At 43.4% G+C, this 15,023-nt stretch overlaps 1 protein-coding gene across 10 annotated transcripts in view; it reads right to left on the bottom strand.

Annotated features, from left to right (window-relative positions):
* TNC (tenascin C) overlaps positions 1 to 15,023 on the bottom strand; it is a 97,240-nt gene that overhangs the window by 56,293 nt on the left and 25,924 nt on the right. For all 10 annotated transcript variants that reach the window (XM_055117708.2, XM_003833079.7, XM_008958590.5 and 7 more), the window contains exons 2-7: positions 13,487 to 14,079; positions 8,797 to 10,206; positions 7,159 to 7,422; positions 5,643 to 5,758; positions 4,723 to 4,879; positions 892 to 1,161 (exon numbers count right to left, since the gene is read on the bottom strand). In XM_055117708.2, the coding sequence (XP_054973683.1) occupies positions 892 to 1,161; positions 4,723 to 4,879; positions 5,643 to 5,758; positions 7,159 to 7,422; positions 8,797 to 10,206; positions 13,487 to 13,943 (2,674 nt within the window). In that variant the 5' untranslated portion in view covers positions 13,944 to 14,079. The remainder of the gene's footprint in view (positions 1 to 891; positions 1,162 to 4,722; positions 4,880 to 5,642; positions 5,759 to 7,158; positions 7,423 to 8,796; positions 10,207 to 13,486; positions 14,080 to 15,023) is intronic.

The raw sequence follows: 15,023 nt of genomic DNA, 5'->3' as shown, positions 1-15,023 counted from the left end.
CACGCCCAGTTATTTATTTATTTTTTTGAGACGGAGTCTCGCTCTGTCACCCAGGTTGGAATGCAGTGGCGCGATCTCGGCTCACTGCAAGCTCCACCTCCTGGGTTCATGCCATTCTCCTGCCTCAGCCTGTAGCTGGGACTACAGGCACCCGCCACCACGCCTGGCTAATTTTTTTTGTATTTTTAGTAGAGATGGGGTTTCACTGTGTTAGCCAGAATGGTCTCAATCTCCTGACCTCGTGATTTGCCCACCTCGGCCTCCCAAAGTGCTGGGATTACAGGCGTGAGCCACTGCGCCCGACCCCAATTTTTGTACTTTTAGTAGAGACAGGGTTTTGCCATGTTGGCCAGGATGGTCTCCATCTCTTGACCTTGTGATCTGCCTGCATCAGCCTGCCAAGTGCTGGGATTACAGGCGTGAGCCACCACGCCCGGCCTCCTCATCATATTTCTAATAACTCACAAAGTACTTACTGAGCTCTGAAAAATATTTACTGAATGAAAAATTGACACTTTTGAACTTTTAAAATAATGCCATAGGCTAAAGTGTTAGGAGGCTCATTTGTCATATATGTTTTCCATATACCGTATTTTACTTTAAAAATATTTATTTGAACTTTATTTTAACCAGAACTTTTGTCTGAGAATATCAGACCAGCATCTTCTACATATGTCCCCCACCCCCAAAAGTGCTTTGGAAGGTTATTTGGAATTTTTTTGAAAAATTAATTAATAAATTGCTACAATATTTTAAAATTTACAGGAGTAGAAATACCCCTTTCATTTTTCGTACTGTAAAATGAGCCTGGAAGATACCCCAACATGCAGTGGGATGGAAATCTTTCAATCTTTCCTTTATTGTATCTGTTAACAGGGGGAGGCCTTTTACCTGTTGTGAAGGTCTCTTTGGCTGGGTTGCTTGACATGTCACCTCTGCGGGAGATGAGGGACACCTCGTACTCAGTGTCAGGCTTCAGGTTCCCGATGGAGTACTGGTTCTCGTCCTCTGTGAGATCGATGGTGGTACGGTCTCCTGGCACGTCTTTGATGCCGTAGGTCAGCTCAATGCCATCGATCTCAGCCAGGGGCTTGAACCAGGTGATCAAGGCAGTGGTGTCTGTGACATCTTTCACCTCGATCTGGCTGGGGGCATCCAAGCCTATGATGGGCAGAGGACAGAGAGGCTTCAGAGGTTAGGGCCATTGCCTGAAGCTTAGCAGAGAGAGGACTTTGTAACTCTCCAGACCTGTGGGTGAATACTTAGATATATACTAACTGCTTGACTTTATTTTGCCTTTCTGAACCTTAGTTTTCGGTTTGATAAGCTATAAGTAGGGATAACAGCAGCTACCTCTAGTGTTTTTGGTTTTTGTTTTTTTCATCTTAAGAGAGATAAAGCTTGCAAAGCATCTAGCACAGAGCCTGGCCCATGGATGTCACATGAAACAAAAAAAAGGTTGTTCTTTTGTTATTATTATTATTATTACTGTTCTCATAAGTTAAGGAAACATGTTTTGGGGATACTTTATTTGAAAAGATGAACTTAGTCTCTTTAAATTTTTAATTAGGCAAAACTTCCTGGATGTTTCCTGAAAACTTTTCCATCAGAATTACCAAGCAGAAAAGTGAGGCAATAGACGTCTTGACAGTGTATGGAAACTTATTTTTGATAAAAAGAATTCAAGCAAGAAAGTCATTGCTATTTCAAGCCTTGCCTGTCTTTGCAGGCTCATCTTGACTTTTTCTGCCCCACCCACTCTGGTGCTGTACTCTGATAGATGCTCAGAGCTCTGGAAGCACATTATGCTGTTGGGCACCGCCTGGTCTCTGTACATGCTGTTCTCTCATTTCTTCTTTCTAAGATCATACTTCCCTCTAAAAATCTCCTATGCATCCTTCAAAATCCCACTTAAATGTTGTCTCCTAATGAGAAGCGTTTTTTTAACCCGGCTTCAGTCAGGTAAACACATATTCCCTCCCTGTGGCTGCCACTGTCCTTAAAGAGCATTCTAATATCATATGTGTCTCATTGTTTCATAACAGATTTCTGTACAGTTTGAGTCAATTTAGGTGGGGTTATTCATTGATTGAGAGAGTGAGTCTTTTAAATTCCCAGCATAGAGACAGGCATATTCTGGGTATTCAGTGAATCTTTGAATCTTTCTTTCTTCTTCTTTTTTTTTTTTTTAAAATGTGTTTTCAGCATTGGTTCAGTAAACAATAACAAGTGACAGGAAGTTGGCTTTATACAGGGAATGAAAAGGAACAATAATTTACAGCAGATTGTGAGAAAACTGCAGAGTCTGTTTTTGAAGTCTAGGTGTTGATACATCAGTCCCAGCTCACAGATGATGTAAAATGCACAATGAAAATGATGTCGCAAAAATGGACAGAAGCTGCCTGCTCTATGTTCTTATAGGTGCTAGCAAGCACCCAAACCGTACCTACTACCTTCCTTAGTACCCCTTACATTAAAGAAGTTGGGTTTCAGTCAAAGACACTGATATCCCCCTAGATTTGGGACCCTTGAATAGCAGAAACTAACAATGCTCTGTATTTATCAGGTGCAAACATGGTGCTTTGTTATTTATGTCTTGAGTCTTATGACAACCCCACAAGGAGAATACTATAAACCCATTTTTCAGCTGTTGGATCTGGAGCTTAAAGAAATAGATTTTTCCAAGGTGATGGTGAATGGTAAAGATGGAATTCAAACTCAGAACTGATTGAATCCAAAGCCCATCCTTTTCCCCCTTTACATGACAACACCTCTCAAACATATTGACCTCAAAAGTAAGTATAATACCACCTTTATATAGATGCCAGACAGAAGGAGCCGAATGTGTTTTGAACTAGAAGTTTAAGGCCCTTTAAATCTGGAAAAAAGGTTAAAGGTTTAAAGGTTTCAGGTATATGTGGTAAATTGTGGCCGGCCGTGGCGGCTCACGCCTGTAATGCCAGCACCTTAGGAGGCCAAGGCGGGTGGATCACTTGAGATCAGGAGTTCAAAACCAGCCTGGCCAACATGGTGAAATCCTGTCTCTACTAAAAATACAAAATGAACAGGTAAATATTTGTCCCCCTATGTTGAAATTTATGATTATGCAACTTCAAATGTTGGAATGTTTGTTCTAAAATAAGAAGAAATAAAGCAGACAATTCCCAAATTTAGATAAACAAAAGAGCAGTGAAAAAAAAAAAAGTTCAGTGCACCTCCTCCATAGCAACTAAGCATTTGCTTTGTCTTTTCTTTGTCTTTCTGGTGATCTAATGATTTTTTTTTCCTGTTGGTACCTGCTTTTCTACCTACCACAGAGAGGTGGTGTCAGGATGATGGAAAACACTTGCTTATGAAAGAGAAAATCCTTTGAATTGGCTCTGAGCTAGGCAAAATGTGCAAATATTTAAATGCAAGATGTTCTTTCTTGTCATTAGCAACTGATTTAATTTTTCCAACAACCCCCTGCCAAGAAGAGTCGATTACTTAAAGAGTCGGCGCATATGTTATCTTGAAGAAAATAAAGAGGTTTTCCTATATGGAAGTGCAAAATTATGCATTTTTTCTTTTTAAAAAATTGCAGCTGTGCACGGTGGCTCACGCCTGTAATCCTAGCACTTTAGGAGGCCGAGGTGGGTGGATCACCTGAGGTCAGGAGTTGGAAACCAGCCTGGCCAACATGCTGAAACCCCCTCTCTACTAAAATCCAAAAAAATTAGCCAGATGTGGTGGTGGGAGCCTGTAATCCCAGCTACTTGGGAGACTAAGGCAGGAGAATCACTTGAACCTGGGAGGCAGAGGTTGCAGTGAACTGAGATCGTTCCACTGCACTCCAGCCTGGGTGACAGAAAAAAAAAAAAAAAGTTTCCTGGTGGAGCATCTCCAAATTCAGGTCTTTTTCTCACCAAATGATCTAGTACTGCTAAATCCTATTCTACTCCCAAGAACTTCTGACATCATTAGTATTGAATGAAATTTTACTTAGGTTCCCATTGAAGAGATGGAATCAACATTCTACATAAACCAGAGCCTAGTCAATGTTAGTGGAAATGGTGTTAAAGTTATAAAACTTACCCTGGCTTAAAGTTATGCCCCTGATGGTGTTAACTATGGGATGTTAAAGTGATTTAGCTTCTTTAAGCCTTAACATTAATATTTTCCCTTCCTCTGTCCTACAACTGGGTGCTAATATTAAACTAGTGACATGATGCTAATTAGATTGTTAGCAATGGGCTTAATTATCTTCAGGTAGTCACACCCCTTTGAAAGGAGATTTTGAAACTCCTTTCATCAAGAGATGGATCTGTTTCTCTATTCCTTAAATATAAACTGGCCGTGGGATGTGCTTTGATAGAAGTGATCTAATGCCAATTTTGAACCTGTTCAATAGCTGTGTGAACAGGACCAGCATCCTGGAGAATGAGAGGCTCTGCGAAACAGAAAGACACCATCCTGGCTGAGGCCATCCTAGGCCAATCTGCCCCTTAAGCACACAGATACATGAGGAGTGCAGTCAAGAACAGATAAGCTGCTCAGCTGAGCCCAAACCCAAATCACCAACATGCAAAGAATTGTTATTTTAAACCACTGTATCTGGATTTTTAAAAATGCAGCAAAAGTTAAATGATGTAGATGCTATATGAGAAGGCACTTTCTCAACCAGGAGGTGCTATGAGGTACAATCAGCCTTATCATTCTATAAGTATTAAAGGTGATACTCACGTGTGGTGGTCACCCTCTTCAGGCCAGGGCCCCGGGTATTGTTTTTCACTATGTGCAGAGATATCTCATACTCTTGCCCAGGAGCTAGACCAGTTTGCCGGTAAGAGGTCTCCGGCCTCCTCAGGCTTTTGGTGATCTCTCCCTCATCTTCTTTATTCTGAGAGATAGAGGCAGCTTGGTAAGAGTTAGGGGAGGTGCCAGTCTCTTAATTTATGTGATTCATTCACTCTGCATTCATTCATTCCTCTGTTATTCTTTCATCGATTCATTAGTCACTTACTATGCATCAGATCAGTATGTAAGCTACTGAGGATACAGAGATGATAAAGACATTTCTCTAGTTTGTTTCTCCCATTCGTAAACTTTTACCCCTTTGTCATGCAAGTCAAATGACAGAATGTGAGAGCCAAAGGAATTCTGAAGGCACAAGCTCAATCCCACCTTGGGTAGACTGAGGCCAGCATCAGAGAAGTAGGGTGATTGTTGGATAGTCACACAGCTGGTTGGTGGCAGAGCCTGGGCTTAAATTCAGAGAACAAGTTCCCTGCTTCACATGTACTTTTGGGCCTGGAGAGAAGGGTTGCTCAAATCTGAGATGTACCTTTATTTTGAGGGAGAGACCATTTCTTCTCTTCTTTGCCTCCGAGTAGAGATTTCTAAGGTGATGATGGACAATTGGAACCTTGAGGTGACAACTTCTATTTGTCTAGGGTCTCAGCCCTAAGTGCTACACTTACTTACTAAAATCAGGGAAAAACCAACATCCCTTAAAATATAGATGCAAACACAAAAGATGCTAATTATAGCCTTGTCCTCCACCAAAAACTAAGGAAAATTAGTTGATACAGAAGTCTTCAGAACCCTTTGGTCATCTTTCAAATCCTTGAGATCAAATGGATCTGCTCTTTTGTACTCCTTACCATATTCCGGAAGATGATTTCCCACGTTTCAAAAGCAATGTCTAGAGGATCCCACTCCACTTCCACAGATGTCTCCTTGATGGACTTGAATTTCAGGCCTTCAGGTGCAGGTAAGTCTGTAAGTAACAACATAAATAGAACGTAAGCATAGGGCAGGTGTGTGATTGGGCAACGTGGCCACGATTCCACTAAACCAGACTGGATGTCTGCAACAGTCAGGGGCTGACAACCAGAGCAGGTGTCCTTTTAAAGCTTCTTCTGGGATGAGGTCTACTATGGGGCTGTATAAAAATTAATATTAGGAAAAATGGTATGATTAATTTTGGCAATTTCATATGGTTAAATCTAAAATGAACGCAGGCTTTGGAATCAGACAGACTTGGGGTTAGAATCTAAGCTCTACTATCAATGTGAACTTGAGCAATTGCACACAATGCTCTAAGCCTGAGTTTCTTCACCTGGAAAAAGAAGGTAAATATGTCTACTTCTTGGGAATGCATTGAGGAGTGAGTGATATACTCCACTCCAGTGTGTAGATTGCTGGGCCTGGTTCGTGGCATGCAGAACAAGTTGAATAAATGGCAGCCAATGTTATTATTAAGCAAAAAAGGGTCAATTTCTAGCCAGAGCTTGCTTTTTAGATATGAAGGTAATTATACTGATGCTAAACTCATAAACCAGAATGTTTCCACTTAAAGAAAAATAGTCAGTGATCTCCACTGAAAAGTAATAGAGTGGTTAAGAACATAAACCTGCCAGGACTGCCAGGGTTAAAGTTTTGCCTCTACTCCTTGTTAGCTGCATGATTTGGGATAAGATGCTTAACCATGCAGTCTCAGTTTCCTCATCTGTAAAATAGGGTTAACAATAGCTCCTATTTCATACATATACTAACTCATATAATGAGGACTCTTTTTTTTTTTTTTTTTTCTTGAGACAGAGTCTCACTCTGTCACCCAGGCTGGAGTACAGTGGCATGATCTCAGCTCACTACAAACTCTGCCTCCTGGTTTCAAGCTATTCTCTGCCTCGGCCTCCTGAGTAGCTGGGATTACAGGCATGCACCACCAGGCCCGACTAATTTTTGTATTTTTAGTAGAGACAGGGTTTCGCCATGCTGGCCAGGCTGGTCTTGAACTCGTGACCTCAGGTGATCCACCTACTTTGGCCTCCCAAAGTGCTAGGATTACGGGCATGAGCCACCATGCCCGGCCAAATGAGGACTCTTATACTAATATGTAGACTGCTTACAACAAAGTCTGATACACAGTAAACACTTGCTAAATGTTACTTGTAATGATTTTCTCTGGCAGGAAGTATATAGGAGAGCAAGGAGAAAGATTTGATGGAAAATGAGGGATTTCTTTAATAAGTGATTCTATGGACTTAATTCTAGGCTCTTATTTGGTATAACTGTAAAGAACAAGTATAGGATTGTAGGGGCCGTGGCGAGGGAGGGTTATACACTGGGTGGGCTGAGGTCAGGTGAGGCTGCCCAAAAGAGTTGCTCACTCACACGTGGCCACCCTGGCGCTGACAGGAATGCTCTTCTTGTTCTCCAGGATGGCAAATACACGGATAAAATACTCCACACCAGGCTCCAGCTCCCGAATGATGGTGGACGTCTGGTCCCCAGGCACACGGAACTGCATTTCCAGACCACCCTCGTGGGTGGGCGTGTACACGACAAGGTACTCTGTGACCCGCATCTCATTGTCCCAGGCCAGGTTGACCGTCTCTTCCGTCACTTCTGTCACAACGAGGTCTTTGGGAGGAGACACTGGCAGGAATAAGAAAGGACATCTGGTGTCAACAGTGTGCCCTCTAAAATCTCTCTAGGTTTGTTTGACCTGTCTTTTCCACTGTCAGCCACAGAGGTCTGAAGATCTTCTGTTGCCTCTAAAATGCAGATGGCATCAGGGACCCCCTGCTGTGATCCATCTTAAGACTTGTGGTGGCTGTTCCTTAGTCCATTTCCTTCAGACTGGAGTCCCAGGTCAGCAGTGTGGCCTTTGGTGTTTCTGGCCTCTCCAACTTTCTGTGCTTCCTGGGTCTTAGCTCAGATGCAGGCTGTTGGCATGGGAAAGTGCAGTCTGAGCCTCACTCCCTGCTCTGAACTTTGAGTTACGTGTCCCTAGCACTGGGAGGGTATTTTGGGCATATCTGGTCCAACTTTCTTATTTTATAGAGGTGAGTAAGGCAGAACGACTTGACCAAGCTTGCTCACCTCATCAAGTTTAGAACTTGTATCTCCTCCCTGCCAGCCTGGTGTTCTTTCCAACCAGGCTTCCCTGCTTGTGCCACATTGAACACAAAGCCATTTATTTATGTTTAGATACCAATAACTTTAGTAAAGGAAAAAATTCTCCATTATGACAATTATAATATGGGTAGATGAGAGGAGTACACAGAAGACACTCATTAAATATGAGCATTAATTTTCTCTCCTGTGTTTTCACTTAACCAGGGTTTACTAAGCACTTAATATGTACCAGGTCCCATACTAACTGCTAGAAATAGTGCCCTTTTAAGGATAGGAGCTTGCAGTCTTTAGGATTAAAAAAACAAAACCAGTTACAAAAGACAATGAAAAGACAGGTCAATCTTGTAGATAATAGGCGTTTGGTCTTTAGCCGAGTATGCATTTGAAACAGTTGTTTTTATGTAATCTCACTGCATATTCAATTTAGCTGAATTTTTACATCCATCCAAACACAGAGATTTTGTTTACTGTTGGTTTGATGTCAGTGGAGAGTAGGAAATAAAGTTGATATTTAGCAAAAGAGAGAGTATCCCTTTATCTACCTCATCTTGAACACTAGATGTGTTCTGGCCTCTCCAACTTTATTTTAAACTCTATGTAGATGAGTTAGGCAGACTCGAATACCAGCTCTGTGATGTGTCAGCTGTGTGTCCCTGGGACAATTATATAACCTCTCTGAACCCTTCAGCCCTTAAATAGGTCACCTTGTAACAACCGAATGACAGGGCCCCCTTAAAAAGCCATTATGGGTGTGTGTTTAAATGGATATATTAATACGTACAAAGAATCAGTGTGCATGAATGTTTATAAATATAAACGTAGTTTTCCAACCCATACTAGGAGTCCACTCCATCATGGCCATTATATGCTGGTCTGCGCCCTGGGACTCACCCTCTGAGCAGTCTTCTCTGCTGTAGCCTTCGTTGCAGATGCAGCGGCCCGAGACGCATTGTCCTAAGTTGTTGCAGTCACTGGGGCAGGAGCGCTGGCCACAGTCCAGGCCTGTGAAGCCCTCATGGCAGATGCACTGGCCGTCCACGCAGCGGCCCTGTCCATGACAGTCACTGGGACATCTTTGCTCCTTGCAGTCTTTGCCCATAAATCCTTCATGGCACACGCACTGCCCATTCACACAGCGACCCCGGCCATGGCAGTCATTTGGACAGGAGAGTTCTGCACAGTCAGGGCCGGTGAAGCCGTCCTCACAGACGCACTGTCCATCCACACAGAGGCCCCTGTTGCTGCAGTCCCTGGGGCATTGGCGATCCCGGCAGTCTTCCCCTGTGTAGCCGTCATCACAAACACACATGCCATTCACACAGCGGCCGTGCTGGTGACAGTCATTAGGGCAGCTCATGTCACTGCAGTCATAGCCCTTGAAGCCTTGCTCACATACACATTTGCCCTCGACACAGCGGCCCCGACTGTGACAGTCATTGGGGCACCGTAGCTGGCTGCAGTCCTCCCCAGTATAGCCCTCATCACACACACACTGCCCATTGACACAGCGGCCATGGCCACTGCAGCCATTGGGACACTTGAGCTCCCCACAGTCAGCTCCAGTGAAACCATCATCACACTCACACCGCCCGTCTACACAGCGGCCACGATTGTGACAGTCAGCAGGACACCTCTTCTCGCTGCAGTCCACACCGGCAAAGCCCTCATCACATACACACTGCCCCTCCTCACACCGGCCCTGGCCGTGGCAGGCATGTGGGCAGGTGAGTTTCCCACAGTCTTCACCTGTGAAGCCTTCTTCGCAGTAGCAGGTGCCATTGATGCAGCGGCCCCGGTCGAAGCAGTCATTGGGGCAGATGAGCTCACTGCAGTCTTCGCCCGTGAAACCCTCATCACACACGCACTCATTCTCCACGCATCGTCCACGGTTGTAGCAATTGTTGAGACAAAGAGGCTTGTTGCAGTCATCGCCTGCAAAGCCATCGTGGCACACACACAAGCCATCTACACACGTGCCATGCTCCTCACTGCAGGGCACTGGGCAGATTTCATGGCTGCAGTCAGCCCCGGCGTAGCCTTCGAAACAGATGCAGACTCCATTCACGCACTTGCCCTGGTCATTGCAGTCGCTGGGGCAAGCCAGCTGGCTGCAGTCCTCGCCCGTGAAGCCCTCGTCACAGATGCACTGCCCATCAATGCACCGGCCTCGAAGGTGACAGTTGCCTGGACATTCGGGCTCAGAGCAGTTGGGGCCTTTCCAGCCAGGTTCGCAGACACAGCCACATCCTTCAGTGCTGAAGTTGCCCCGACCGCTACAGAAGGGCCTGGTGTCCAAGCGGCCTGCAACAAAAGAAACAGAAGTTCTCAGCCAGGCTTAAGCAGCCACATTTTTCTGTATCTACCCAGGGCACCCAGATTCAAATTCAGCTGAAGGACGGTTGCACCCTCAGGCTCCATCTGGCTTGAGAACCATTTGTTGTAGTGTGTGAAATCAGACGAGACTCACATCCTGTTATACCAGGTAGGAATTCATAACCTGAATTCTCTGAAATTATAGGCTTGTATGCCAAAACAGTGTGTGATTATGCATAGGGGTGTGTGTGTGTGTGTGTGTGTGTGTGTGTGTGTGTATTTCCACCCCTGGGGAGCGGATTCATAGTTTTTGTCACATTTTCAAGAAGTCTTACTACTCCAATGATGATTATGAGTCACTGCCTTGTGGAATGCATTAGGCTGGGGCTATGTTACTATTTCTTTCTTTTCTTTTCTTTTTTTTTTTTTTTGAAACAGAGTCTTGCTCTGTCACCCAGGCTGGAGTGCAGTGGCACCATCTTGGCTCACTGCAAGCTCCGCCTCCTGGGTTCATGCCATTCTCCTGCCTCAGCCTCCTGAGTAGCTGGGACTCCAGGCGCCCGCCACCACGCCCAGCTAATTTTTTTGCATTTTTAGTAGAGATGGGGTTTCACCATGTTAGCCAGGATGGTCTCGATATCCTGACCTCGTGATCTGCCTGCCTTGGCCTCCCAAAGTGCTGGGATTACAGGTGTGAGCCACCACGACTGGCCACTATGTTATTATTTCTTTAGTGCCTCATCAAGGCCAGGCACATAAAAGATGCCCAAGAAATAGTTGTTGAACTGAATGTAATTCTGACTTTTTGATTCAATATCTATGCCACATTTGGCAAGGGATTTAGACTACCTGGAGCTTAGTTTTCTTATACGTGAAGTTGGGCCAATAGCCCACTTCCCTGGGGTATATCCGAGTTAAGTAAACCCCTTAAGAGCTCACTCTTGTGTCCTTGTTATTTTTTTCTGTTTTATTTTCCAAAGTTTTTTGTGGAAGGTTGGCTCAAGTTGGTATGTGGGTTTATATAACCAAAACATTCTAATTTTCCGCAACTAAAATGAGGTAGCTAATGGCTTTCTAATTCTATAAGGACACCTTTCAGTTTGGCTCTGTCCCCAGAAAAGTATCGTGCCTTTATCTTTTATTTCTTTCTATCCTGAAGGCTAAGTGGAGGTCAACTTAAAGAATGTGGGGTCAAGGTTGACATTACTCGAGCCCCTTGAGGCCTAAATATTGCCTTAGCTCAGTTTGCAGAAGTCATTGGTCTGATCTCCATGGAGCTTAAGGAGAAGAAACAAAACCCAGTTCTATATTCTCTGCACTAGAGTATATTCACTCTGTAGTCTCTGTACATAGAAGCAGCTTGTATTAATATATTTTATCTCCTTCTTGACAGCAGGAAGAAAGAATTTTTTTTAAAAAGCTGATTTGTAAAGTGAGAGTCTAAGTATGTACTATCTAGCATGGTGGCCCTTGGCCACATGTGGTTATTAGGCATTGAAATGTGGCTAGTCTAAATTGAGATGTTCTGTAAGTGTAAAATACACATCAGATTCCAAATAGTATAAAATAATAGACTGAAAAGTATCCATTAATAATTTTGATATTGATTTCAGGCTGAAAAACCAATATTTTGGCTCTGTTGAATTAAATAAGAGATGATTAAAATTATGTTTACTTGTTTCTTTCTCCTTTCTTTAACATGACTACTAGAAAATTTAAGATTACATGTGTGAGTCATATTTTCATTAGACAGCACTGCTCTAAACAATCATTTTAACTGACTACTTAGCATTACTCCTACTGTGTATTCTCATCTGCATTTTTCCAGGGAGTTGACAGAAGTGGAAGATAAACTAACTTATGCCTAAAGAAAATGTTTTTAAAAATTGCCTTAGAAACCTAGAGCCTGTCCTGCAGAGCCGTAAGACTATTTCACTTAGGGTGGTTAGGTTTACTCTTGAAATAATTGTTGAAGAACATTTTGGTAATTTTTTTCTGAGTGGCAGAAACAGATTTTCAGCTCTGATTTGAAGTTGTTGAAACTCATGTAGCTTTATCAACTTTAGTTATTGGAGATAAAGACATAATTCCAAAGCAGCAAAATTCCTTGAAATAGGATGCATGTGGAAACAGGGCATCCATGGGAGAGTATGAGCTCTGGAGACACACAGGCACATGCAAAATCCCTATCTCTCTCTCTCTCTCTCTCTCTCTATCTCTTTTTTTTTCGGGTGGTGTTTTGCTCTTGTCACTCAGGCTGGAGTGCAATGGCATGATCTCAGCTCACTGCAACCTCTGCCCCTCGGTTTCAAGTGATTCTCCTGCCTCAGCCTCCTGAGTAGCTGGGATTACAGGCATGCACCACCACACCCTGCTAATTTTGTATTTTTAGTAGAGATGGGGTTTCACCATGTTGGCCAGGCTGGTATTGAACTCCTAACTTCAGGTGATCCACCCGCCTTAGCCTCCCAAAGTGCTGGGATTACAGGCGTGAACCACTGCGCCTAGCCAAAGACCCTATCTCTTATTGCTCTTTGTGCCATCTTGTGCCAGTGGGTTAATCCCTTTGAGATTCATTTCTTTGATCTGTAGAAGAGGACTTATCTTCCCCTCATCTAATCTTTACCTTAAAGGGCTGTTGGGAGGATTAAATAATACAACAGTGCCTGTTACACAGAGGGAGCTTATATGATTGTAATCATTGTAATTGCTATTAAATTGGAACTTTTTTCTAATTTTTATAGACTCAGCACTATCACAGGAAGCACTGTGCATTTGTAAGAATACTGAAATGTGAGGAACTCAACTCCTTATTGGAGGACCTTCAGGAATCCCATCCTCTTTCCAGGCCTCAGTTTCTCTATTTGTAAAATGAGGTGATGGGGCCACACCAGTACCTATCAGAGAGTGCTCTCTGGGATAGAAATTTCATGGCATACTCATAGGTTTTGGGGTAGAAAGTGGGTAGATTTCATGGTTAAATACGTTTTAGAAACTTATAATTAAGGTAAAATAGGGTTTTTCAAAGCAGGACTTATCAGAAGCCTGAAAATTCCTCTGAGAAGCAGTTGTCGCCATGACTCCTCCAAGCAGGAGAGAGATGGCTGCAGTCTCCACACTTATTTGAACATAAAATCTCTTTGTAATGAACACTCTGGGAAGCTAGTTTTCTAGTGAGCCCACTTTGGAAGCAAGTGATGGATGCTGCTATGCTCTTCATTTCTCCATATTTGCACAGTGTGGGACTGGGCGGGCCACCAGCTCATACCTGTGGCAGGCTGGAGACAGCAGCCTGCTCCTGCAGTACATTGCTCCCTCAGGGAAGACACCAGGTTCTCCAGCTCCTCCAGTCTGCTCAGCAGCTCCTTAACATCAGGGGCTGCGGCACAGCCACAGGCCCGGCGGGGGATGTTGATGCGATGTGTGAAGACAATCTGGTTTTCCCCATCCACTGTGTGCTCCTGGAAGCTTTCGCTGGGCTCTGAAGGCGGTGCCAGGTCTTTCTCCCCACTGGCTGACTCCAGATCCACCGAACACTGGGATCCCACTGGCAGCTTGATGTTGTAAACGTGGTTAAACACCACTGGCTGGTTCTCCTCTGGCAGGGTGGCGTTCACCCCACTCTGTCGCTTGTGCCGGATGACTTTCTTGAGGACCCCACCTTCAGTAGCGACGGCAAGGAAAGCAAGAAAGACACCTGCCAACAGCTGAGTCATGGCCCCCATGGTGGAGGTGGGTTTGGCTGGGTGCTGCTGGGGCTCTAGGGCTCTAGGGTATCTCACTTTCAGCAGAATTGGGGATTTAGAAGCACAGAGTAGACTTCAAATCAGTTGTCCCTGATCTTCTTGAAAGAATTATTTTCTACAAGCAAAGATGAACAAAAAAATTATGAGTATCTACTATTGAATATATTGAATATCTACAATTCCAAGTGAATTTTGATTTTATATCCCTGTATTTGAAGCTCTCCTGATAATTTTTCATTATATACCCTTGAAATAACATACAATGGTCTCTAAAAGAACTTTGTCACTTGAAGGAATGATTTCACTCACTATTCAACTTCTGTAAATTTAAGGAGACAGAAAAATAGAGAGAAAAAGGTAAAATATTGAAATAAAATAGACATAGGTTTGTATCTTGGCTGTAGCTCTGGTCCCTTGGATAAGTTATGTAATTTTTCTTTGCCTTATTTCACTTTCTGTATAGTGAAGATCATAGTTGCTAGTGACAGGGTTAAAAGAATGATGTAGAAGTTATTTGTGTATTCATTAATTCCTTCAGTATTTACTATGTCTTCTGAGTGAATTATTATAGTGTTATAAAGGCCCTGGTCCCGGTAGATGTTCAGTAACTCTTGCCTCTTATTGATTTTCAAAACTGATTTCCACACCATCTGCTGGTTCTCTTCTGTCATGAGAGGCAGAGGTTAAAATAAAGGACTCTAGGAGGCAAACAGTTTTAATCCCAGCCGAGCTTCTTACTAGTTATGTGACTGCCAGTATAGCATTCAGTCTACTCCTCTGCATCTCAGTTTCCCTGCTCCTTGATTTATTTCCAAAACCTTCAAAAGTCCAGTTTTTAGAAGAGCCTGACAGAATATTCTTGAACCAGTTGTCTAAACTGAGGCTCACAGCTCAGAAAGGATGTCTAAGAGCCTCTGATGTCTTCTCCAATCAGCAAGTACTTATAGCATTTTTACAGAGGTCTGAGGGTGGTAGAAATAAATATAAGACCAAGTGTATACATACCATCAGGGGACTTAACAATAGAATTAAGAAGAAAATGGAATCATCCATCCAGTA

Source organism: Pan paniscus, chromosome 11 (genome assembly GCF_029289425.2).
Source record: "Pan paniscus chromosome 11, NHGRI_mPanPan1-v2.0_pri, whole genome shotgun sequence".
NCBI classification, from domain to species: Eukaryota; Metazoa; Chordata; class Mammalia; order Primates; family Hominidae; genus Pan; species Pan paniscus.
The sequence above is the reverse complement of the archived record's forward strand: the minus strand, read 5'-3'. Positions and strand labels throughout refer to the sequence as shown.